The 24,794-nt window shown below is 43.8% G+C and overlaps 3 protein-coding genes across 3 annotated transcripts in view; all 3 read left to right on the plus strand.

Annotated features, from left to right (window-relative positions):
* Window positions 1–10,110: 10,110 nt before the first annotated feature.
* Window positions 10,111–13,136, plus strand: LOC140002661 (uncharacterized). The gene is made up of 2 exons (XM_072039112.1): window positions 10,111–11,951; window positions 12,357–13,136. Exons 1-2 carry the CDS (start codon window positions 11,385–11,387, stop codon window positions 13,020–13,022), a joined length of 1,233 nt encoding a protein of 410 aa, XP_071895213.1. The 5' UTR covers window positions 10,111–11,384; the 3' UTR covers window positions 13,023–13,136.
* A 4,777-nt stretch (window positions 13,137–17,913) lies between these two features.
* Window positions 17,914–20,049, plus strand: LOC140001433 (uncharacterized). The gene is made up of 2 exons (XM_072033054.1): window positions 17,914–18,864; window positions 19,270–20,049. The coding sequence occupies exons 1-2, from the start codon at window positions 18,298–18,300 to the stop codon at window positions 19,933–19,935; spliced, it is 1,233 nt and encodes a 410-aa protein (XP_071889155.1). The 5' UTR covers window positions 17,914–18,297; the 3' UTR covers window positions 19,936–20,049.
* A 4,085-nt stretch (window positions 20,050–24,134) lies between these two features.
* The window catches only part of MTPN (myotrophin), a 41,936-nt gene continuing 41,276 nt past the window's right edge, over window positions 24,135–24,794 (plus strand). Inside the window, exon 1 of the mRNA XM_027444364.3 lies at window positions 24,135–24,513. Within this exon, the coding sequence (XP_027300165.1) occupies window positions 24,442–24,513 (72 nt within the window). The 5' untranslated portion in view covers window positions 24,135–24,441. The remainder of the gene's footprint in view (window positions 24,514–24,794) is intronic.

Raw genomic sequence — 24,794 nt, forward strand, 5'->3', positions numbered from 1 at the left:
TAGAGCCTGCTAATATTTAATATGTAGCTTCTGATAAACCTTTTCTTCCTTCAACAGCGGACATCACCTGTAACAGCTGTAAAGGAATAAGACCTGCATCTTTTGTACAGTTGCTTCAGTGTCAGAACTCAGACAAAGCAGGGTAAACTGGGAACCTGTATCTTGGAACTAGTATCTGAGCTGACAAACAATAAATTATGTACAAGCGCAACCTGTAAAGGTGTACCAAAAAATGGTGTTTCTGCAGATGTTATATTTATTTTATTCCTACTTATAGTAGGAATGATCTACCTATTACCACCATGAATAGGGACTACAGAAGACAGTTGAAAGATAGCACAGATCTGTTCTTGTTCCTTTGTCTCTATATATTTTATATACATAGCACTGCTGTTTTAGAGTAGATGCCTGTAGCATATTATGTCTTTACTAGATGCATAGGCAAATACTCACGTATCCCGCAGTTTCTTTTGTTCCTCCAAAGAAACAGAGAGGGCCAATCTCTCATCAGCTTCCATGCAGAGAAACAAGGAAATACAAAGGCACAGGAAAATGCAGTTTGCCACTTGTTTTTATTGCCACCTGCACTGCAAAGCCCTGAATTTCATATTGCACAGCAGTTATAAATTGGAGAGTAACACCTGGTGAATGGAGAGTGAAGTAAATGTTACAGCTCTGCGCATAGGACAACACAAGATTTATTATTAGCATGCACACAATACAATCTGCAATTACATTTAAAATGTGAATGGTGAGAAAATACTGTTAATACTCAATAAGCTGCTATTAGTGATTCTGTACGTTAATAAAGACCATAACAAAAAGAAAGGGTAGATACAGAATGAGGCACAGTCAGTATGTGGTCAGCATGTGTCAATTTATCCAGTTAGGCTGTATTGGCATGCTGATTCTTTTTTCATTTTCCTGAGCAGAAACAGGCTATGCATCTTCAGAAGAATAGTGACATAGCACCTTGGCATATTGATTGAATGAAGCGAAGCATGGACAACAAGTGGCTTTACAGACTCATGGTGCATGAGCATAAACCTTTATAAATAACCAGAGCTGCAGAAATATTCTGGGCATAGGTATCTTGCTCCCCCTTGTTGTGTGACCTGAGACTTTAGGATCTCATGAATCTGCCAAGAAATTAAACACAGATATTCATTAGCACATGCAGGGTTAATTAAAAGCACAAATAAACTGTAAGTGGCAGAACAGGAGGGTCTGAAATTCATTACCTAGGACAATGCAGACACTCTAGGAGGCACTGCATGGTGCAGTGGCATCTGAGCTGGTTCCTGTGCTCCATGAAAATATGGATCAGTGCCATGCAGAAGTAATGACTTTGCTTTTAAAGCTAATATGGGTGCAACAAGGCTTAGCCACAGCAGTGCAATGAAGGCAGCAAGACAGAATTGTTCACATTTTTCAAATGAGAAACCTGTGCAGATGTTTTTGTGCTGTTACAAATCTGAATCAAGAGTGGATGGGCAATGGCAGAGTTACAGTCTGTTAACTCTAGGAATGGCTGTATACTGTTCCTATCATCACAAACATGAGTAGCCCTGTTTCCAGAGTGACCTATACAGGACATAAGCAATCTGGCCAAGTGCATTGAGCAATACTTAGCTGTCCTCTTGAGACTATTGTGAGGCTCCTGCAGTATTCACACACACAATGTTGGAATAACGCATGCTACAGTTTTGCAAGGGCCTTCTGCACAATTAAAGGGAGAGGTATCATTTCAAACTGTTTAAAATTCCTCCCACCCCCTGCTAAGACCATGGAGAATACAACAAAACTGTACCCAGTTAGCATGGAAGGGGCAGCATTGCAACATAACACTGAATCAGACTGTACTGTACTGGAGATCTTCATCAAACTGAGACCAGAATGTTTCATAATCCATGTAACAAGAGATGTACACCAAACTCAAGGAAGCTATTGCCTTTTGCAAAGCATGAAGAACATAACACAAACTGTTGTATAAATAGATTATGGTAAGAACATTCTCAAGTTCTGCCTCTGTTATTATGACGGGATAGTTCATGTATTAAATAGCAAACGGAGAAAATAAAGTGGAAAAATGTGGAAAGAAAGAGCATAAATAAAAAATGAAAGGAAGAAAAAAAAAATGTTGCTTCAAACTCAGGGGAAGGTTGTCAATAAAAACTGAATACCTACCCAAGTCACATGTATGTCTGAAAAGCACGTATTTGGTATGAACTGTCTGCAAAAGTAGGATATGTTTCATTTTGAGGGAGAAATTCACCTTTCAGCAAAGTTTTGGGGTTTTTTTTGTTGGTTTTTTTTTTTTTTTTTTAATTCTTCTCCAAAGCTGAGTAGTAACAATCATAATTGATTCCTTACACCTGTCTATCATCTTGTCATACAATTGTCAGAAAAGAAAAATCTGCCATATATTTATAATACTTTTCACTTATAAAGCCTCCTTCAGCCAAGATTTTCAGGGGTTTTTACAATTACAGAAATACATTAGACTATGGATAGGAAAACGAAGGCATAGGAAATGATGGTTGGGACAACAGTGTCTCCCTGTGGCACCATGGCTGTTATTGTTAACATTTGTTAGTTAAATGTCACCAGTGAAAAATTCAATACCCAAGAAAGAAAAGAAGCTATCTTCCTTGCCTTTTGATTTATAGACAGTGACCTAGTTTATCAAACACATCAGAATATACAAAATATTCCACAAAGTGTTACACTTTTTAAATCAACACAGCTTGATGAGTTTTGTTATATGGAAGGTATTTGCTTTGAAGATCTTATTATATTTAAGACCTTTGGTTTATCCTCTGATTCACACAGGACAACCCGTATAGCAGCAAAGCATCTGCATAAAATCAGGGCCATACTGGTCTGTAATGGTATGTCTCAGTGTGGAACCAGTGGCACAAATTTTATTATGGTAGTGGACAGAACACTAGAGTATGTGTTTCATCAGTCTTTTTGAATGTTCAGACAATAAATTCCATTTGGGTTAAAAGTGGAGAGATTCAGACAGTGCTCAAAGCACTAAAAAATGATGAGACTGTTCCAAAATGAACAAGATTTGTAAGCCAGCACTCAATACCCCTCCCAGTTGTAAGATCTTGCCACCATGAAAAAAAAAAAAAAAAGGCATAGGAATCCCTATAAAATTCTCAGCTTAGAAAGGGCAACGAGGCCCCACCACATGCCAAACTACATAGTCAGTGAGTGGAAAAATTCAGATCTAAGAAGCAGCTGCTCCAGAGGCAGTTTTCTCTGCTGTATTTGTAGAAACTGAAGTACTCGGTAGCATCTCTAGTTTTGTTTTATTTTATTTATTTATTTATTTATTTATTAAGATAGAGCTGTTTTCTACGACTTTCAGTCTGCAAGTAGACCTATGATTATCGTCCAGATAAAACCTGGAAGACTGCACATAACCACATGCTACCTTGAGGTACTGATCTGGATGGAAATATAAGTGGCAGCAGAAAAAAAAAAAAAAAAAAAAAAAAAAAAAAAAAAAAAAGTTTAATGTTAAAATGCTTCTGTTTTACCTTAAAACTTTTTAAAACTTTGTTCTGCTCCTGGTATTAGCCAACTGCTCCAGTTGTCCATTCACCCAATATATATTACACCAACCTATACTCACTTTTCAAACTATAACTTGCACACAGACACCTTCTCTGAATTAGGGCAACAATGCATGAGTGGATGTAATTTTTCAGTTTTTATTTTCAGTGGCTGTTGTTTCTACGAAAGGTGGAATTCTTCAATGTGGAGTTGAGCAATTTCTTTTTTTTTTTTTTTTTTTTTCAGAGCATTACAATGTAGAATTATCTCTATGCAGCTATGCAAATTCAAAAATCACTTGTTTTCGGTGTAGAAGATCACACTGGTATCAGTTTTAGTAGACAGTTGTTTATTGCTTTGAGTACTGTGAGAAAAAAATGATGTTCCTAAAGTTTCCTCTTTGTTAGCATCCGTCCCTAATGCGTCCAGCTCTCATGTGCTTACTAGCAAAAGATTTCACCTTTGTCAGCACTGCATAGCCCATGCTGTTGTCAAAATGCAAACTGCAACCTATTCAGACTCTTGCACAATCAGCAAAGCATTGGGCTGGGTTCTCCTGATTGCGATTCTCAGCTATCCTGTACAGTCCCTTGCTTTAGAACATAGATTGTGTTTTCACCCATGATAGTACGAGCTCTCCAGAGTTTAACCCTTCATTACAACCATTTGCTGGAAGGCAATTTCAGCATTCAAAGGAATAATCAATAGTGAGTAATTGATCCCTTCTAGTCATCACTTGTGAGGCTGCAGCTGGTATACTGCTCCCAGTCTTGGGCTCCCCATTACAAAAGAGATGTTGATACTGGAACGAGTCCATCAGACAAACCAAAACAATAAGCTTGCCAAAGCATATGGCAATAACAAAACACTGGAAGAAATTGGCTTGTTCAGCCCTGAGATGGCAAGATTTGGAAGGGCTGAGGAGGTGAGGTGTGAAGCTGCAGCAGGAGATCTCAATGTTGTCTTCAACTACCTCATGAGAATGCAAAGGGAAACAGAGAGCCAAACCCTTTTTGAAGGGGTATAGAATAAGATGTAACAAAGATAAAGCTGAAACACTGATTAAAGTTTTTCTTCACTGATTAGATAAAAGTTTTTCTTCTTTGGTTGTTGTTGGTTGTTGCATTTGTTTGTTTGTTTGTTTGTTTGTTTTGGGGGGTTGTTTGTCAAAAGGAACCAAACATTGGAATAAGTTGCCAGGAAAACTTGTGGTTTTGCCATACTTTGATACGCTCACAACTTGATTGGAGAATACCCTGAGCAATCTCACATAGGTTAGCCCCTCTTTGAGCAGGAATGGTGTCAGATAACCTCCCCCACCTTCCTTCCAGCAAGAATTTTTGTATTTCTATAATTTTCTGATTTTAATTTAGAGATATAACTGAGATTATGAAGAGATAACTTCTTGTATTTTCATTTTCTATTAACAATTCCCAGAATGAGTCCTTACACATGAAATAAACAAAGAAAAAAAAAAAAAAAAAAGCTTACTGGCATTTAGTAATGACATCTAATGATTCTGGGAAAGAGAAAGCCTACAGATGGAAGGACATTATGCTGTGTTAATAAATAAACCCAGCCTGGCTCTTTATGGGTCAAACCTCTATACCACTATTCACCTGCTGATCTTCCTGAGAGTATTTGTCAACACCGATACACTCCTTTCAGTTTTCAGATACAGCCACATGTTTAGCAATTGCTAAATTGAGTGCTAGATCATGTTTACTAAATAGCGTCCAAGGAAATGGCAGTTCTACTCCATGGGAAGATTCATTTCCACAAATGTTGCCCTTCATTACTACTAAAGGCTGGCACCCACTACTATATTAGTTTTCAAGGTCCAGTCTCATTAGGATTGAAGAACAAGTGCCAAGAAGCTAGAGCTATATGTCTTTGTCTGCTTCTAGTGCTATTTCAAGCACCACAACAAATATAGTCAACAGTTGTTGGGTTTCCCTGGCTGCAATCTTTTGACTTCAGGAAGGAAAAAATAACTTACTTCCTTTTCCTCCCCTTTTCCTTCAGACACCTCACCTCACATATAGGCAAAGCGAAACCTAGACTTATGTTTACATTTCAAATATTTACACAGATTTTGAAAAGGTTAGGAATAAATTTATTTGCAGTAGTGTCGGCAAATACTCAATTATTTCACCAGAGATTTATGCAGCTAAAGAAAGAACTTCAGGAGAGAGAAGATACTTGCCTTTCATATCCTGTATGCAAAAGTTTAAGGTGTGTATACCAAAACCCCAAATTTTTTTTGGCTAAAATGAAGTACAATTATTTCTGGATTCAATGGCCAAGGGTAAGATATGAACTTTTCTTCTCCAGTGGTCTCCATGGCAAATCAACTGTATCAAATAGTATAAGTATTGCAAACTAATACGCAGAAAACCAATCAATTGTTCCATTTTCACCTGTCATTCCTAGATCTCATGTTAATTCTGTAATTTTATTGAGTCTACTATTTTGTTTAAAATTTATTATCTTCTCCTCAACAGAATTTTTTGTTTATTATGATATTTAATACTACTGTTTGGCTGTTGTTGCTAAACTAGCAACTGCTATGTATGAGCTGTTTGGCATTATTCGAAGGGAATACAGCAACTGTGTCATCAAACATGGGTTTTATATAAAGCCTGAAGAGGACCATCATGTATGCAAGTCTTCTGTTTGTGTTTTGATATTGTTTTGGTTTTTATTTTAATAACTAAGTCTTCTGTTCTAGACTATTTCTGTATTGCATTTATGATTTATACAAGTGTATACATTACATAATAGTACTGTTGAATAAATGAATATGTTTGAAGTGAATTACATGTATTTGCTGAAATAGAGAAAATGTAAAACAATACTTATATGCAAAATCATACGTGAAAATACATGATACATACAAAAATTAATAGTATTTGTATCCAGAAAGTGAGATTCACTCTGGTCAGCAGAGCAGGATGAGTCTATGAGACAACTGAGCAATTATCACAGAATCACAGAATTGTAGGGGTTGGAAGGGACCTCAGGAGATCATCGGGTCCAACCCCCCTCCCAAAGCAGGCTCCTGAGAGCAGGCTGCCCAGGTAGGCATCCAGGCGGGCCTTGAATATCTCCAGAGAAGGAGAGCCCACAACCTCCCTGGGCAGCCTGTTGCAGTGCTCTGTCAGCCTCACCGTGAAGAAGTTCTTTCGCACGCTGCTGCGGAACTTCCTGACATCCATGTTGTGGCCATTGCCCCTTGTCCTGTCCCCACAAACCACCCAAAAGAGGTTGGCCAAATCCCTCTGCCTCCCACGCTTAAGATATGTGTAACATTAATACCATCCCCCATTCACCTTCGGGTGAATGCTTGCAAAGTTCACACTTTATTGGCAGGCAGGAACAACCCTTGATTCAATTTCTGAGCTAACTTTTATGAAGGAGCTGAGAAACCAATGGCTTTGGAGAGTCCAAACCTGAAAAAACAGAGAACAGAGTTGAGAAGCTATGAAAAGAGACATGTTGAGCCTTTACTCTTCTAAGAGTATTATAATGGATACAAATTGGAGAAGTATTTTAAATTGTAAAACCCCATTCCTTTAACATGCCAAATACCATTGCTTTGGATCTTCTGCTGTGAGACTTGGGGAAAATCAGGTAAAGAGCTGTGCGGGTTTCAGCCAGGATAGGGTTCTTTTTCTTCCTAGGGACTGGTATGCGCATTTTGGAGGAAAGTAACTCCAAATCCCAAATAGAAACAAATTCTAGAGATAAAAATGTGAGGAGTCCAAAGTCGTGAAATCTGAAAGACAGCTTACTTTGCTAGGCTTTCTATGAAAGAGGTCATTCTTAATGCAATATTAGAGATCCTTCGATGGAAAGCAAGAACATTATTTAATCCAAAAGCCAGGTGCCACAAAGAGTAAAGAAATTTGGTGTAAGGGTATCTAACAGATTGAAATGTGGGTAAATATTTTGGTACTACCATAGCATTCAGTCATAATGAGTTGCATGCAACTTTTTGACCTCCTTTTTTTTTTCTTTTTTTTTTTTCTTTTTTTTCCCCCAGTCATTTACCCACCAACATACAGTGCAACGAAAACAGATTTAGTAATAAAAGTAAGTATTCAGATAATCTTATAAAAACGTTTTGGTTATTCCAGCTTGTTATAGAAAAGCACCAAAAGTTCAAAACATGCAAAATAGCACAGAGAAGTTGTGCAAATAAGTCTCAAAAGTGCATGACTGCTTCGCATGCAACCAAGAATCGTACAGCAGTGTTCTAGGTGTCTTTGCTGAAGTGCATTGTGTTACATCATACACGATCAGGCTGCTGGAGGCTTTGCCTTTGGTCATTCCATTGCACCAAGCATCTCATCACTTGTCTTAATGTTGGCGTTGTCCAGTGCCTGTTGGCTGTCGATTGTGAAAGGGCATGGAAGACAAGCTGTGCTAATGCAGAAATGAATGAGTTCCTCTTGATGTAGCACATTCCTAGGTGTTATTTCACAAAATAAATAAATAAATAAATAATAAAATAAAATAAAATAAAATAAAATAAAATAAAATAAATAAAATAAAATAAAATAAAATAAAATAAAATAAATAAAACTTGATTATTTAAATTCTAAAGGAGGCTAATGTTTTAATGTGTGAGATAAACAAAAACACTATGGAAACTTGCCTCATGGATATTTCTTTTCCCGTTCAGCAATGAACAAAACGGCTCCAATCATCTGGCCAAGCTTTTTGTTCGAAATGATGCTGCTACTATCTTGAGAGAGCTGGAAGCGAGTTTTCCTAGAATAAGATAGTTCAGTTGGAAGGGACCTTCAAAGATCGAGTCCAACTGTCTGAGCTCTTCGAGGAGAATCAAAAGCTAAAGCCCATTCTTGAGGGCATTGCCCAAATGCCTCTGGAACACTGGAAGTCCTGGGGTGTCAAGCACCTCTCAAGGATGCCTGTTCCAGGGTTTGATCGCCCCACAGTAAAGAATTCTTTCCTAAGGTGCAGTCTGAACTTAACCCTTGCAGCTTTTCACCATTTCCGTGCATTCTAGCATTCTTGCTTCAGAAGCCTTCAAGGCTGTAAACTACTGTTTCTCTTAGCATGGGTCCAGACGGTTCTGGATGCTAACTGGAAGTGTGTCACCCTGCCAGAGGACTTGTGTATGCCATTTTGTTACATTCTTCACTGGATTGGAGGAAAGTAAATGAGCTCTATCCAGCATGGCCATCAAGCAGATGCAGAAGACGCTTAGTCATTGGGTACTTTGTTCTCCCAAACCACTGCAGATTTAGAAGAGAGTACGCCTAGACAATGCAGTGTTTGGAAAACTGACTGAAATAGCTGGTGTATTAATCTCCTGATGTTGGTGGTTGCCACGTTTTGTCTGCCTACAATATGGTAATCAGAGAGATGAAGCTGGGGATAGAACAGCATCCTCTTCTGAATAAAGTCAAGTCAACATTGTGGAAAGACTGACTTCTAGCTTCTTTCTCATACTGTGCAAAGCGTGTCTATATTACTATGCAAATAATACTGAGTTCTACACTAGACAGAAGATCTAGACACATTTCTAGACAGAAATTATTTTCTAGGATAATCATCAAGAAAGCTGGCCAGCTGTAGGACAGCATCTTCAAAGCAGTAGTAATTCCTTACTTAATGTATGCGGTCTAAGTAGGGCTAGTACGGAAGTCTCCATTCTGATTTTAAAAAACAATAAAAATCTGAAGACTAGTTGCTTAATCTAATGAAGTCATGCACCTTACTCTCTGGCATAAGGTGACACTTGCTCCAGTTATTTTCAAGAACGTAGTGTTGTTATTACACTTTGGGGAAAAAAATACGTAAAATTGGTGTGAGATGAGTACATTCCCAGGGGAGATAAAACACTAGAATTAAACTGTAATGTAGAGATCTTGTTCGTAAGACACACATATGTGAATTCAGCTTATAGGTCTAAATTCAGGCTTCTCTCATGTTGCAGAAGCGACAGTGAAACCTCTGCACGCTGTCAAAATAGCACAGAACCAATAACAAGGATGTCCAATGTATGTTGCAGGGGAGACGTTCGGGTCTTTGTGATTTTTTTTTTCATAGATGTTTGTCGTTTTGGCTTTTAGAGAACTGACCCAGTGATGTTAATCCGCATTGCTTTCTTTTCCTACTTCATGCATTCAGCGTATCTTTAGATATAGCTTGAAATTCGGGAGCTCATACTGGACGCACAGGAAAAACCAGGAGCTGCAGTCCAGGTGAGCTGTTAGTGACCAAGATGTGTGACTGCTTTTCAAGGTCCAGCACCCTACTGCAAAAATACTTGTGAAGGCTTCCCACATGCAAGAGCAAGAAGTTGGAGATGGAACTAGCTTTGTCCTTGTTCTTGATCAAGTCCTGCAGAAATTAGCCTTCTGAGGCTGGGGTTATCAGTCTCAGAGGCAAGCTCTACTGTTCCTGCCGCTCTGGAGATTTAGTTCACACTGCCATTGGTCATAGAACTGTGACTAGTCTGCTTTCTTCCAAATGAATTTTTAGTCAGAGGTGTATGGAGAAGAGCACTGTATGTTTCTGTTGCTTGTGATTGTTTGCTTCCCTTGTAAGCTTTTCCATTTGTTTATGTTGTATGGCCCTTTTCCAAGGAGGTAGAAGCAATACGAATGCACAGCCAGGTGAAATATTTGCTCTTTGCTGCACAGGTGAGTGAAAGATATGAAAACGTTGGCAAGGAAGCCCTAGACATTCTTCCAGACGGGGTGTGCTGTTCGCAATGAACCTTGGAGATTTTGAAGTGGCATCTGTGTTGCGTCTTTCAGTGATACGCAGAAAGGATGGCACTGAAGGCTTCTTTTGTTGAAGCTTATTGCTCAGGCCTGTAGCAAGTGGATAAGAACATACCTGTGCACGCGTCTAAAGACTTCAGTGGCTTGACTAACTTCTTCATAGAAGACAAAAGTTGTGGTTAGTTTATCAGGGTAAACTGATGGAATACATCAGTCTCTGAAATTAGTATGACATTGAACTCTTTGCTGACACTGTGGCTCAGAAAAGACCTGTACTTTCTACTAAATCTTTACGGAAATAGCTTCCTGCTTTTATCTTTCAAGCAGAAAACCCGTTTTCGTAGACTTTGTTGGCATTGCGAGGATACATGAAGAGAATTCTGCAGAAGGGGGGGGGGTGTGATTTAAAAGGCTAAGAGAACACACTGAGTGTGTTGGCTTGCTTTCTCAATTGCTAACATATCCAATCAAAGCATAGGAACTGAATCAAGAAAGGAAGGGTTGCACATCTTCCGTTTATGGCATTCTCAAAATGTACGTAGTGTCTTGTTCTAGTTGGACCTACAGAGCAGCCTCTGGCAGACCACTGGCATTGCAGAGCATCACCTTGCTGAAACAGCGCTATTGAAGTCCCTAAGCATTTGCAAGGAACAGTGACAAACTGGTAAGAGATTGCTGTTTGCTTGTGTTAACCTTGCCTGCCTGGGAGCCTGATTTCCCTCCCCAGCTGGAGAAGCCGGAGGGACATCAAGGAGGCTGGAAGGGGGCTATTCAGGGGACCACACAGGGAAGGGGAAGCAACGGCCAGCTGAGGGCTGATGCCTTTTAAATGGCTTGATTTGCTTCTTGGCTCTTGAGTCAAAACACCCATAGCTACGTTGCAGGACCAGCAATATGCCTGCTCCGGCTGCTCCAGACAGAGCCACACTGTGATGTCACTGTGATGGTGACACTGGGTCGTCACGGTGACGTTTGAGCTTCCCCCACCAGAACCCCCAGACAGTCCGTTGAGCCTCACTGGCTGACTGGCAGCACCAGCAGTAGCCTCTGGCAGAAATGGCTGCAGACGGAAACTCGAGTGACAACGAGATAAATGACATCAAACAGGAGCCACTGCCAGAAGACATGTCGTACGGTTTTGCTCCAGACGAGCTGTTTGAGTCTTCGGACTCCCCTGCTCCTGAGCCTCTGGCACAGGATAAAGGAGCAGCTTGTGATGCTCCTGGAGCATCAACAAGGGGAGAAAAAGATCCCCAAGCTCTCCCTGAGGACCCTGAGACCAAACACCTTCCTCATCATTCTTCTGAGGAGGACGCTGGCCAGGACAACGTCTTCTCATCCCTCGGCTTCCCAAGGAAACTCTGGCAACTGGCTGAAAGTGAGGAATTTAAGGCCATCTGGTGGGGTCCCTCTGGAAACTGTATCGTGATCGACAAGGAAATGTTTGAAGCGGAAGTGCTGGGAAGGACAAGACCTCCGAGAGTTTTTGAGACTGAGAGAATGCAAAGTTTCATCCGTCAGCTTAATCTCTATGGATTCAGAAAACTGCAGCAGGACCCGCAAAGATCTGCCTCGCTTCCTGATCTTCCTAAAGAAGAGGATGCATTTTCTGCTCCTAGGAAGGTACCTCCATTGCTCCACGCGTGAACCAATTCTCACAGTATTCTGATAACAGCAGATGTTCTGATCTTACTTGCTTGTTCAGGCTACTTCCAGGTGTTTTAGAGCTAGCATTGCTGAGGGGTAGAAATGCAGATAACGTTCATTTGGGTGGTACCCAATGAGTTTGAACCCATGGAACACAAAGATCAATAAATCAGGCTCTGAGGAGTCTCTTTATTTTCAGCCATTTGCAACGCACCAGGACTGTATCATCAGGACTGGATCATTAAGTTGTAGGCTTAAACCGACCAATAGATCTTGCTAAGCCAGGATTGCCTTTACCAATTAAAATCCTCAGTTCTTGTCTCTTGCTGTTTCTCAGTCCCAAACACGGAGCAACTAATTCTTCTCCTTTGCATTTTTTAGCTACTCTACTACTATAACGCCAACTTCAAGAGAGCTGCTCCCCACCTGCTCAAGAACTGCAAGCGACGAGTTGCCCCCAAGAGGAAGGCCCTGCAGGCGGGGCTGGATGAGAGCTGCCCCAGCAGCAGCCTAAATTCCCAGCCTGGCTGCAGAGACGTTGATATGGAGGAGGACGACCCCATGGCAGCAGCTCCAGCAGAAACACAGCCAGCGGCACGCGCAGGGTCCCCAGTCCCCAGGCACTGGGCAAAAGCCACCCCTGAAGCCAGCGGTGCCCCGACAGCCTCGCAGGGAGCTTCTCCCACCCTGCCAGATCCTGCTGCAGCAGCAGGCAGGGCCAAGCAGCAGCGTCTGGACCCCTCCCTGCTGCTAGCAGGCAGCAGCCACACCTCAGCTGCCGCTCCTGCTCCCTCCCCACACCACGTCCTCCCTTCCCACATCCCCCTGTGCCCAAACGCAGGAGCTCCGCAGGCTCCCCCGGCTGCCCTGCCTCCGTGCCGGCAGCTACCCTTTCCACTGGCCTTGCTGGCAGTCGCCTCGGCTGCAGCCCTTTTGCAGCCATACAGCTGGCAGTGCCTGGCAGCCCCACACTGCCCGACCTGCACCTGCGAACAAGACAGGGCAGCTGCAGGCCACACAATGGCACCCAGGCATGGCACCCGCTAGACAGAGCACGGATAGCAGCACCCCCTTACACGTTCATAGTCTCTTAGTTCATAGGTTGATAGTGCTGGAGTTCATCTGTTAGAATAAGAAAACGTTCCCAGTTCCACTTAGTTAGGTCATAGATTGATTGCTCTGCAGTTAGTCTGTTTGCACAATAAAACTTTTGCCGTTCCAGTTGTCTTTTTTGTATTATTCTTAAAAGGGGAAATCTCCGATTGAATTGGTATTTTGTCTCTCAAAAGGAAGTAGAAGCAACTGTTCTAACATCAATTGGATCGTTTTCCAGAACAGACCAGCTCTCTAGGTTCTTAGCCACAGAGAGTAAAAGACTGGAAAATGTCTGCATGCCACATGCACTGCGGATGCTCTTCCTAATGATGACTTCTAACGGAAAGATAGGAGAGAGGAATTAAATAACAGCATTTGAATTATGGAAGACTCAGAAAGGGAATGTCACAGAATCACAGAATTGTAGGGGTTGGAAGGGACCTCAGGAGATCATCGGGTCCAACCCCCCTCCCAAAGCAGGCTCCTGAGAGCAGGCTGCCCAGGTAGGCATCCAGGCGGGCCTTGAATATCTCCAGAGAAGGAGAGCCCACAGCCTCCCTGGGCAGCCTGTTGCAGTGCTCTGTCAGCCTCACCGTGAAGAAGTTCTTTCGCACGCTGCTGCGGAACTTCCTGTCATCCATGTTGTGGCCATTGCCCCTTGTCCTGTCCCCACAAACCACCCAAAAGAGGTTGGCCAAATCCCTCTGCCTCCCACGCTTAAGATATGTGTAACATTAATACCATCCCCCATTCACCTTCGGGTGAATGCTTGCAAAGTTCACACTTTATTGGCAGGCAGGAACAACCCTTGATTCAATTTCTGAGCTAACTTTTATGAAGGAGCTGAGAAACCAATGGCTTTGGAGAGTCCAAACCTGAAAAAACAGAGAACAGAGTTGAGAAGCTATGAAAAGAGACATGTTGAGCCTTTACTCTTCTAAGAGTATTATAATGGATACAAATTGGAGAAGTATTTTAAATTGTAAAACCCCATTCCTTTAACATGCCAAATACCATTGCTTTGGATCTTCTGCTGTGAGACTTGGGGAAAATCAGGTAAAGAGCTGTGCGGGTTTCAGCCAGGATAGGGTTCTTTTTCTTCCTAGGGACTGGTATGCGCATTTTGGAGGAAAGTAACTCCAAATCCCAAATAGAAACAAATTCTAGAGATAAAAATGTGAGGAGTCCAAAGTCGTGAAATCTGAAAGACAGCTTACTTTGCTAGGCTTTCTATGAAAGAGGTCATTCTTAATGCAATATTAGAGATCCTTCGATGGAAAGCAAGAACATTATTTAATCCAAAAGCCAGGTGCCACAAAGAGTAAAGAAATTTGGTGTAAGGGTATCTAACAGATTGAAATGTGGGTAAATATTTTGGTACTACCATAGCATCCAGTCATAATGAGTTGCATGCAACTTTTTGACCTCCTTTTTTTTTTCTTTTTTTTTTTTTCTTTTTTTTCCCCCAGTCATTTACCCACCAACATACAGTGCAACGAAAACAGATTTAGTAATAAAAGTAAGTATTCAGATAATCTTATAAAAACGTTTTGGTTATTCCAGCTTGTTATAGAAAAGCACCAAAAGTTCAAAACATGCAAAATAGCACAGAGAAGTTGTGCAAATAAGTCTCAAAAGTGCATGACTGCTTCGCATGCAACCAAGAATCGTACAGCAGTGTTCTAGGTGTCTTTGCTGAAGTGCATTGTGTTACATCATACACGATCAGGCTGCTGGAGGCTTTGCCTTTGGTCATTCCATTGCACCAAGCATCTCATCACTTGTCTTAATGTTGGCGTTGTCCAGTGCCTGTTGGCTGTCGATTGTGAAAGGGCATGGAAGACAAGCTGTGCTAATGCAGAAATGAATGAGTTCCTCTTGATGTAGCACATTCCTAGGTGTTATTTCACAAAATAAATAAATAAATAAATAATAAAATAAAATAAAATAAAATAAAATAAAATAAAATAAAATAAAATAAAATAAAAAAATAAAACTTGATTATTTAAATTCTAAAGGAGGCTAATGTTTTAATGTGTGAGATAAACAAAAACACTATGGAAACTTGCCTCATGGATATTTCTTTTCCCGTTCAGCAATGAACAAAACGGCTCCAATCATCTGGCCAAGCTTTTTGTTCGAAATGATGCTGCTACTATCTTGAGAGAGCTGGAAGCGAGTTTTCCTAGAATAAGATAGTTCAGTTGGAAGGGACCTTCAAAGATCGAGTCCAGCTGTCTGACCTCTTCAAGGAGAATCAAAAGCTAAAGCCCATTCTTGAGGGCATTGCCCAAATGCCTCCGGAACACTGGAAGTCCTGGGGTGTCAAGCACCTCTCAAGGATGCCTGTTCCAGGGTTTGATCGCCCCACAGTAAAGAATTCTTTCCTAATGTGCAGTCTGAACTTAACCCTTGCAGCTTTTCACCATTTCCGTGCATTCTAGCATTCTTGCTTCAGAAGCCTTCAAGGCTGTAAACTACTGTTTCTCTTAGCATGGGTCCAGACGGTTCTGGATGCTAACTGGAAGTGTGTCACCCTGCCAGAGGACTTGTGTATGCCATTTTGTTACATTCTTCACTGGATTGGAGGAAAGTAAATGAGCTCTATCCAGCATGGCCATCAAGCAGATGCAGAAGACGCTTAGTCATTGGGTACTTTGTTCTCCCAAACCACTGCAGATTTAGAAGAGAGTACGCCTAGACAATGCAGTGTTTGGAAAACTGACTGAAATAGCTGGTGTATTAATCTCCTGATGTTGGTGGTTGCCACGTTTTGTCTGCCTACAATATGGTAATCAGAGAGATGAAGCTGGGGATAGAACAGCATCCTCTTCTGAATAAAGTCAAGTCAACATTGTGGAAAGACTGACTTCTAGCTTCTTTCTCATACTGTGCAAAGCGTGTCTATATTACTATGCAAATAATACTGAGTTCTACACTAGACAGAAGATCTAGACACATTTCTAGACAGAAATTATTTTCTAGGATAATCATCAAGAAAGCTGGCCAGCTGTAGGACAGCATCTTCAAAGCAGTAGTAATTCCTTACTTAATGTATGCGGTCTAAGTAGGGCTAGTACGGAAGTCTCCATTCTGATTTTAAAAAACAATAAAAATCTGAAGACTAGTTGCTTAATCTAATGAAGTCATGCACCTTACTCTCTGGCATAAGGTGACACTTGCTCCAGTTATTTTCAAGAACGTAGTGTTGTTATTACACTTTGGGGAAAAAAATACGTAAAATTGGTGTGAGATGAGTACATTCCCAGGGGAGATAAAACACTAGAATTAAACTGTAATGTAGAGATCTTGTTCGTAAGACACACATATGTGAATTCAGCTTATAGGTCTAAATTCAGGCTTCTCTCATGTTGCAGAAGCGACAGTGAAACCTCTGCACGCTGTCAAAATAGCACAGAACCAATAACAAGGATGTCCAATGTATGTTGCAGGGGAGACGTTCGGGTCTTTGTGATTTTTTTTTTTCATAGATGTTTGTCGTTTTGGCTTTTAGAGAACTGACCCAGTGATGTTAATCCGCATTGCTTTCTTTTCCTACTTCATGCATTCAGCGTATCTTTAGATATAGCTTGAAATTCGGGAGCTCATACTGGACGCACAGGAAAAACCAGGAGCTGCAGTCCAGGTGAGCTGTTAGTGACCAAGATGTGTGACTGCTTTTCAAGGTCCAGCACCCTACTGCAAAAATACTTGTGAAGGCTTCCCACATGCAAGAGCAAGAAGTTGGAGATGGAACTAGCTTTGTCCTTGTTCTTGATCAAGTCCTGCAGAAATTAGCCTTCTGAGGCTGGGGTTATCAGTCTCAGAGGCAAGCTCTACTGTTCCTGCCGCTCTGGAGATTTAGTTCACACTGCCATTGGTCATAGAACTGTGACTAGTCTGCTTTCTTCCAAATGAATTTTTAGTCAGAGGTGTATGGAGAAGAGCACTGTATGTTTCTGTTGCTTGTGATTGTTTGCTTCCCTTGTAAGCTTTTCCATTTGTTTATGTTGTATGGCCCTTTTCCAAGGAGGTAGAAGCAATACGAATGCACAGCCAGGTGAAATATTTGCTCTTTGCTGCACAGGTGAGTGAAAGATATGAAAACGTTGGCAAGGAAGCCCTAGACATTCTTCCAGACGGGGTGTGCTGTTCGCAATGAACCTTGGAGATTTTGAAGTGGCATCTGTGTTGCGTCTTTCAGTGATACGCAGAAAGGATGGCACTGAAGGCTTCTTTTGTTGAAGCTTATTGCTCAGGCCTGTAGCAAGTGGATAAGAGCATACCTGTGCACGCGTCTAAAGACTTCAGTGGCTTGACTAACTTCTTCATAGAAGACAAAAGTTGTGGTTAGTTTATCAGGGTAAACTGATGGAATACATCAGTCTCTGAAATTAGTATGACATTGAACTCTTTGCTGACACTGTGGCTCAGAAAAGACCTGTACTTTCTACTAAATCTTTACGGAAATAGCTTCCTGCTTTTATCTTTCAAGCAGAAAACCCGTTTTCGTAGACTTTGTTGGCATTGCGAGGATACATGAAGAGAATTCTGCAGAAGGGGGGGGGGTGTGATTTAAAAGGCTAAGAGAACACACTGAGTGTGTTGGCTTGCTTTCTCAATTGCTAACATATCCAATCAAAGCATAGGAACTGAATCAAGAAAGGAAGGGTTGCACATCTTCCGTTTATGGCATTCTCAAAATGTACGTAGTGTCTTGTTCTAGTTGGACCTACAGAGCAGCCTCTGGCAGACCACTGGCATTGCAGAGCATCACCTTGCTGAAACAGCGCTATTGAAGTCCCTAAGCATTTGCAAGGAACAGTGAGAAACTGGTAAGAGATTGCTGTTTGCTTGTGTTAACCTTGCCTGCCTGGGAGCCTGATTTCCCTCCCCAGCTGGAGAAGCCGGAGGGACATCAAGGAGGCTGGAAGGGGGCTATTCAGGGGACCACACAGGGAAGGGGAAGCAACGGCCAGCTGAGGGCTGATCCCTTTTAAATGGCTTGATTTGCTTCTTGGCTCTTGAGTCAAAACACCCATAGCTACGTTGCAGGACCAGCAATATGCCTGCTCCGGCTGCTCCAGACAGAGCCACACTGTGATGTCACTGTGATGGTGACACTGGGTCGTCACGGTGACGTTTGAGCTTCCCCCACCAGAACCCCCAGACAGTCCGTTGAGCCTCACTGGCTGACTGGCAGCACCAGCAGTAGCCTCTGGCAGAAATGGCTGCAAATGGAAACTCGAGTGACAACGAGATAAATGACATCAAACAGGAGCCACTGCCAGAAGACATGTCGTACGGTTTTGCTCCAGACGAGCTGTTTGAGACTTCGGACTCCCCTGCTCCTGAGCCTCTGGCACAGGATAAAGGAGCAGCTTGTGATGCTCCTGGAGCATCAACAAGGGGAGAAAAAGATCCCCAAGCTCTCCCTGAGGACCCTGAGACCAAACACCTTCCTCATCATTCTTCTGAGGAGGACGCTGGCCAGGACAACGTCTTCTCATCCCTCGGCTTCCCAAGGAAACTCTGGCAACTGGCTGAAAGTGAGGAATTTAAGGCCATCTGGTGGGGTCCCTCTGGAAACTGTATCGTGATCGACAAGGAAATGTTTGAAGCGGAAGTGCTGGGAAGGACAAGACCTCCGAGAGTTTTTGAGACTGAGAGAATGCAAAGTTTCATCCGTCAGCTTAATCTCTATGGATTCAGAAAACTGCAGCAGGACCCGCAAAGATCTGCCTCGCTTCCTGATCTTCCTAAAGAAGAGGATGCATTTTCTGCTCCTAGGAAGGTACCTCCATTGCTCCACGCGTGAACCAATTCTCACAGTATTCTGATAACAGCAGATGTTCTGATCTTACTTGCTTGTTCAGGCTACTTCCAGGTGTTTTAGAGCTAGCATTGCTGAGGGGTAGAAATGCAGATAACGTTCATTTGGGTGGTACCCAATGAGTTTGAACCCATGGAACACAAAGATCAATAAATCAGGCTCTGAGGAGTCTCTTTATTTTCAGCCATTTGCAACGCACCAGGACTGTATCATCAGGACTGGATCATTAAGTTGTAGGCTTAAACCGACCAATAGATCTTGCTAAGCCAGGATTGCCTTTACCAATTAAAATCCTCAGTTCTTGTCTCTTGCTGTTTCTCAGTCCCAAACACGGAGCAACTAATTCTTCTCCTTTGCATTTTTTAGCTACTCTACTACTATAACGCCAACTTCAAGAGAGCTGCTCCCCACCTGCTCAAGAACTGCAAGCGACGAGTTGCCCCCAAGAGGAAGGCCCTGCAGGCGGGGCTGGATGAGAGCTGCCCCAGCAGCAGCCTAAATTCCCAGCCTGGCTGCAGAGACGTTGATATGGAGGAGGACGACCCCATGGCAGCAGCTCCAGCAGAAACACAGCCAGCGGCACGCGCAGGGTCCCCAGTCCCCAGGCACTGGGCAAAAGCCACCCCTGAAGCCAGCGGTGCCCCGACAGCCTCGCAGGGAGCTTCTCCCACCCTGCCAGATCCTGCTGCAGCAGCAGGCAGGGCCAAGCAGCAGCGTCTGGACCCCTCCCTGCTGCTAGCAGGCAGCAGCCACACCTCAGCTGCCGCTCCTGCTCCCTCCCCACACCACGTCCTCCCTTCCCACATCCCCCTGTGCCCAAACGCAGGAGCTCCGCAGGCTCCCCCGGCTGCCCTGCCTCCGTGCCGGCAGCTACCCTTTCCACTGGCCTTGCTGGCAGTCGCCTCGGCTGCAGCCCTTTTGCAGCCATACAGCTGGCAGTGCCTGGCAGCCCCACACTGCCCGACCTGCACCTGCGAACAAGACAGGGCAGCTGCAGGCCACACAATGGCACCCAGGCATGGCACCCGCTAGACAGAGCACGGATAGCAGCACCCCCTTACACGTTCATAGTCTCTTAGTTCATAGGTTGATAGTGCTGGAGTTCATCTGTTAGAATAAGAAAACGTTCCCAGTTCCACTTAGTTAGGTCATAGATTGATTGCTCTGCAGTTAGTCTGTTTGCACAATAAAACTTTTGCCGTTCCAGTTGTCTTTTTTGTATTATTCTTAAAAGGGGAAATCTCCGATTGAATTGGTATTTTGTCTCTCAAAAGGAAGTAGAAGCAACTGTTCTAACATCAATTGGATCGTTTTCCAGAACAGACCAGCTCTCTAGGTTCTTAGCCACAGAGAGTAAAAGACTGGAAAATGTCTGCATGCCACATGCACTGCGGATGCTCTTCCTAATGATGACTTCTAACGGAAAGATAGGAGAGAGGAATTAAATAACAGCATTTGAATTATGGAAGACTCAGAAAGGGAATGTCACAGAATCACAGAATTGTAGGGGTTGGAAGGGACCTCAGGAGATCATCGGGTCCAACCCCCCTCCCAAAGCAGGCTCCTGAGAGCAGGCTGCCCAGGTAGGCATCCAGGCGGGCCTTGAATATCTCCAGAGAAGGAGAGCCCACAGCCTCCCTGGGCAGCCTGTTGCAGTGCTCTGTCACCCTCACCGTGAAGAAGTTCTTTCGCATGTCAGTGCGGAACTTCCTGTGCTCTAACTTGCCGCCATTGCCCCTTGCCCTATTCCCACAAACCACTGAGAAGAGGCTGGAAATGTATGTTTCCAATCAAGCCTTAACTTGTAAGTGAGAGCAGAGATATTAATTTCATCTCAACAGGAATAACTGAGCTAGAGAATGCATAGTTTCTAGTTCAATGATCTAGCACTTTTCCTACACCTTAACTTCCTGTCTACTCCAGCCATTCAAATGATGGGATGAAGCATCTTGTGCTTCTTCTTGAGCTTTTGGTAGGATGCAGAATATAAAATAAATAATCATCTTTAATTCTGCTGAAGCACACATTCATAGCAAACATACAAAGCTGCTGACTGGAAAGAATGTTTGTTCTTGTAATACATTTGGATTATATCTTTACTTAATTACAAATGCTATTTTATTTAATGGTCCTCATTATAGTATAACCTCAGGAGCATGACTTGCACATTGTATTGACACTCATTTTGGTAAGACTGAAAATACTGTTTTGAAGAAGGAGTGTCACCAAGTGAAGGCTTATATCCAAGAAGCCAGCATAAATTCTATGGCTAACAATCATGACTCTCTTGGCAATGAACTAATTCTCTGGATGGTGAACTTACAACCCACTTAGAGCTTTGCCTCGTATGGTTCAATACAGTATGAAGAGTAGTTCTACAAATGCAAAGTGATTCCACTACTGATTACAAGGAGGACAAAGAAAACAGCGAGAAGTTTAAAATTACTAGTTTAAGCAATTCATATTTTAAGACTTCCAGTCAAACCCAAGTCTCACAGACTTTATATGTTTAGCTACATTTATTTTCAAATGTAACTTTTCAGTGATTTCAGGAGAAAAATGTATATGTTTAAGAAATTCCTGTGCTAAATGTGTATTGAATGTATTTCTCTCATTTTTTTATGATTAATATGTCTAAAAAACAAAGTTCTTACATGCATACAGGCTTCTAGGAGTTGGAATTAAACCTGAAAAATGTAAAAGAAAATTAATGAGGGCTAACACAGTCCATACAGCTTTTAAGGTACATATTATAGCATAGCTAGAAAATGGTATGAGGTATGTTTTTCTATTCCTGGATGCATGACTGAGAGATCTGGTATTAGTCACTAATCAGATAAAAAGCATTCATAATTTGGGCCTGAAGCTAACCAGTGAGTAGGCATCTAGTAAAGACATGTATCAGGTAGAAGGGGAGAAAAGTCTGAGTAAACCATGCACTTTACGTAACAGGGCCTGTAGAGAAAGAGGTAAGTGTGAAAGCTTTTCTGCTTTAGTGATAAGGTAGGAGTAGGGAAAACATAGGCAAATTGAAAGACTGGATTTAGGTAGTACAAATATGGCAACTGAAGTGTCTGGTAACATTTAAAAGAAAAAAGGTGGTCACAAATTGGCTCCTTGATGCATATTCAAATATTTAAGTAAGTAACCAGAATATAAAAAATGTTTCACCAGATGCATTAACTATTTAGTCTGCCTAAATAAGGAAGATATTGGATTTAACTTTTATTTAAAAAATCCAAACCTCCTTACCATTTTTGCCGACTGAAAATTAAGCATTGAAAAATTTTACACATATACTGGGAGCACTTACAAAGCAATGCAATAACACTTGACAATTTGTGTCTCTCAGAGAATTTTTCTTTTATTGCATTAGGAGAAGGAACATCGACAAAACCATATATATTTCAAAGCATCTCAATTTATATGTGAAATCAATAAGGATTCTGACTTGAAAGAGTATAGATTTTTATTTCCTTGCAAATAATATCCTAGCTATTTCATTTAAATACCATTTAATCCCTATTCAAACTCTGCAGATCATAGAATCATAGAATCATTAAGGTTAGAAAAGACCTTCAAGATCATCTGGTCTTCTTGGCCAAGTGGGCACAATGCTGGCTCATGTTCAGGTGAGTAACAACCAACACAGAATCACAGAACAGTTGAGGTTGGAAGGGACCTCAGAAGGTCACTTGGACCAACCCCCCTGCCAAGCAGGATCACCTAGAGCACATTGCGTAGAATGGCATTCAGGTGGGTTTTGAATATTTCCACAACCTCTCTGGGCAACCTATTCCAGTGCTTTGTCACCCTCACAGTAAAGAAATTGTCTCTCGTATGGAACCTCCCAGATGGAACTTCCTGTGCTTCAGTTTGTGCCCGTTGCATCTTGTCCTCTTACTGGGCACAACTGAAGAGAGACTGGCTCCATCCTCTTGACACCCTCCCCTCGGATAGTTATACACGTTGATGAGGTCTCCCCTCAGTTTTCTCTTCTCCAGGCTAAACACGCCCTGTTCTCTCAGCCTGTCCTTGTACAACAGCTGCTCCAGTCCTCTAATCATCTTCATAGCCCTCCTCTGGATTCACTCAAGTAGTTTTATGTCCCTCCTGTACTGAGGAGCCCAGAACTGGACACAATACTCCAGGTGTGGCCTCACCATGGCTGAGTAGAGAGAGAGGATCACCTACCCCCCGATCCTGTTCCTCTGGACAGCTTTCTAGCCACTCTGCCCCAAACCTGTGGCGCTGCATGAGATTGTTGTGGCCAAAGTGCGGGATCCAGCACTTAGCCATGTTGAACCTCATCCCATTGGATCAATTCCTCTGCAGGGTCTTCCTACCCTCTGGCAGATCCCCACATATTTAACATTTCAGTGTTCAGAAGTATAAAGAAAACACAGAAACATCATGAGCTTTATAGCAAGCTCATAAATTTCCTTTGGCCATGGAGTGCCTCCTCTTTGCCATTAGTGACACCATTACTACCTTCAAACACTGTTGTGCTTTTGCCTACTGTTGCCAGACTGGGTACACTCATACCAGCTCTAGCTACAAGGGTGTTTGGGCCGATGCTTGCCAGCGGGGGTTAGAAAGAGCGGCTGCCTGTTAACAGTCAAGCCTGACTCACATAACAGGCCGCACGCTCCATACGCAAAACATGCGGTTTCAAAAAAACAACCCAGATGCAACCACCAAGTGCCAGCCTACTAATTAATTATCACACACTTCCTTTAATGTCTCGCCGCTCATGTTTTGGAAGTATTATGGTAATTATTCACACAATGTTTCAGTGCCTGGGGCATTGAAGAAGAGGCATGTTGAAGAAGACGCTCGGTTGGGTGAGCACAGACACTCAGACACGCTGCTCCTCGGGCAGCAGGGATGGAGGAACCCAGGACACGAGCCCCAGGGCTCAGCAGTGCCGCGGGCGTTGGGTGCGGTAAGCGCAGCGCTGCCCGCGCCTCCATTTCTCGCCCCAAGGCCCGCGGCTGCTGGGGCGCGGCGCAGGCCCCGTTACCATGGCAACCACCGGGCCGCCGAGGGCGGGGCGAGGCTTCGGGGATGCAGTGCGCATGCGCAGTGCCGCTTCCGCCCTCATCCCGTCCCCCTGCCCGGTATCTCCGGGCCCGAGGGGGGGCGGGGTGCTGCGCATGCGCCCCGCGCCTCCCTCCCCCCCCCCCATTCCCACTCCCGCGTGGGTGTAGCGGAGGGGTGGGCAGGGGACCGGGGGGGCTCGGCTGCAAACCGGAAGCGGAAGCGCCGCGCGCCAGTAACCCGCTGCTCGCTCCCTGCCTCCCTCTGGCCGGGCGGCTGCTGCTGGCCCAACCGCCGCCGGGCCCCATCCGCCAACGGCCCCAACCGCCCCAACCGCCACCGGGCCCCGGCCCTGCCTGGCCCAGCCCAGCCCAGCCCAGCCCCGCCCGCCCGGGGGAGGGGCTCCCGCCCGCCGCCGCCGCCGCCCTCGTTGCTGCCTGGAGGCGCTGCCGGCCCCTCGCCGCCTCGCCCGCGTCTCTTCCCTGCCCGGCGGCCGCGATGTCCGACAAAGAGTTCATGTGGGCCCTCAAAAACGGGGACCTGGATGAGGTGAAGGACTACGTGGCCAAGGTAGGGAGGCCCGGGCCGGCGGCGGGCTGCTGAGGGGCGGAGGAAGGGGAGCGCTGGGAGCCTTCAGGGGCCTCCCCGCGGCTGCCCGGGGTCCGGCTGTGGCGGGCGGCGGCCGCAGCCCGTGCGGAGCTCGGTCTCTACGCGGATTTCCTGCGGGGCCGGGCATCCAGGCCGGGCTTCCCCTCCCCCTGCCGGCGGCCCGCTCCGTGTCTCTGCTTCCTCCTTTCCACACCCGCAGCCCTGCGCCCGCCACCGACCCCTGGGCCTGCTCCCCGGGGGGC

This window comes from Anas platyrhynchos, chromosome 1 (assembly GCF_047663525.1).
Source record: "Anas platyrhynchos isolate ZD024472 breed Pekin duck chromosome 1, IASCAAS_PekinDuck_T2T, whole genome shotgun sequence".
NCBI lineage: Eukaryota > Metazoa > Chordata > Aves > Anseriformes > Anatidae > Anas > Anas platyrhynchos.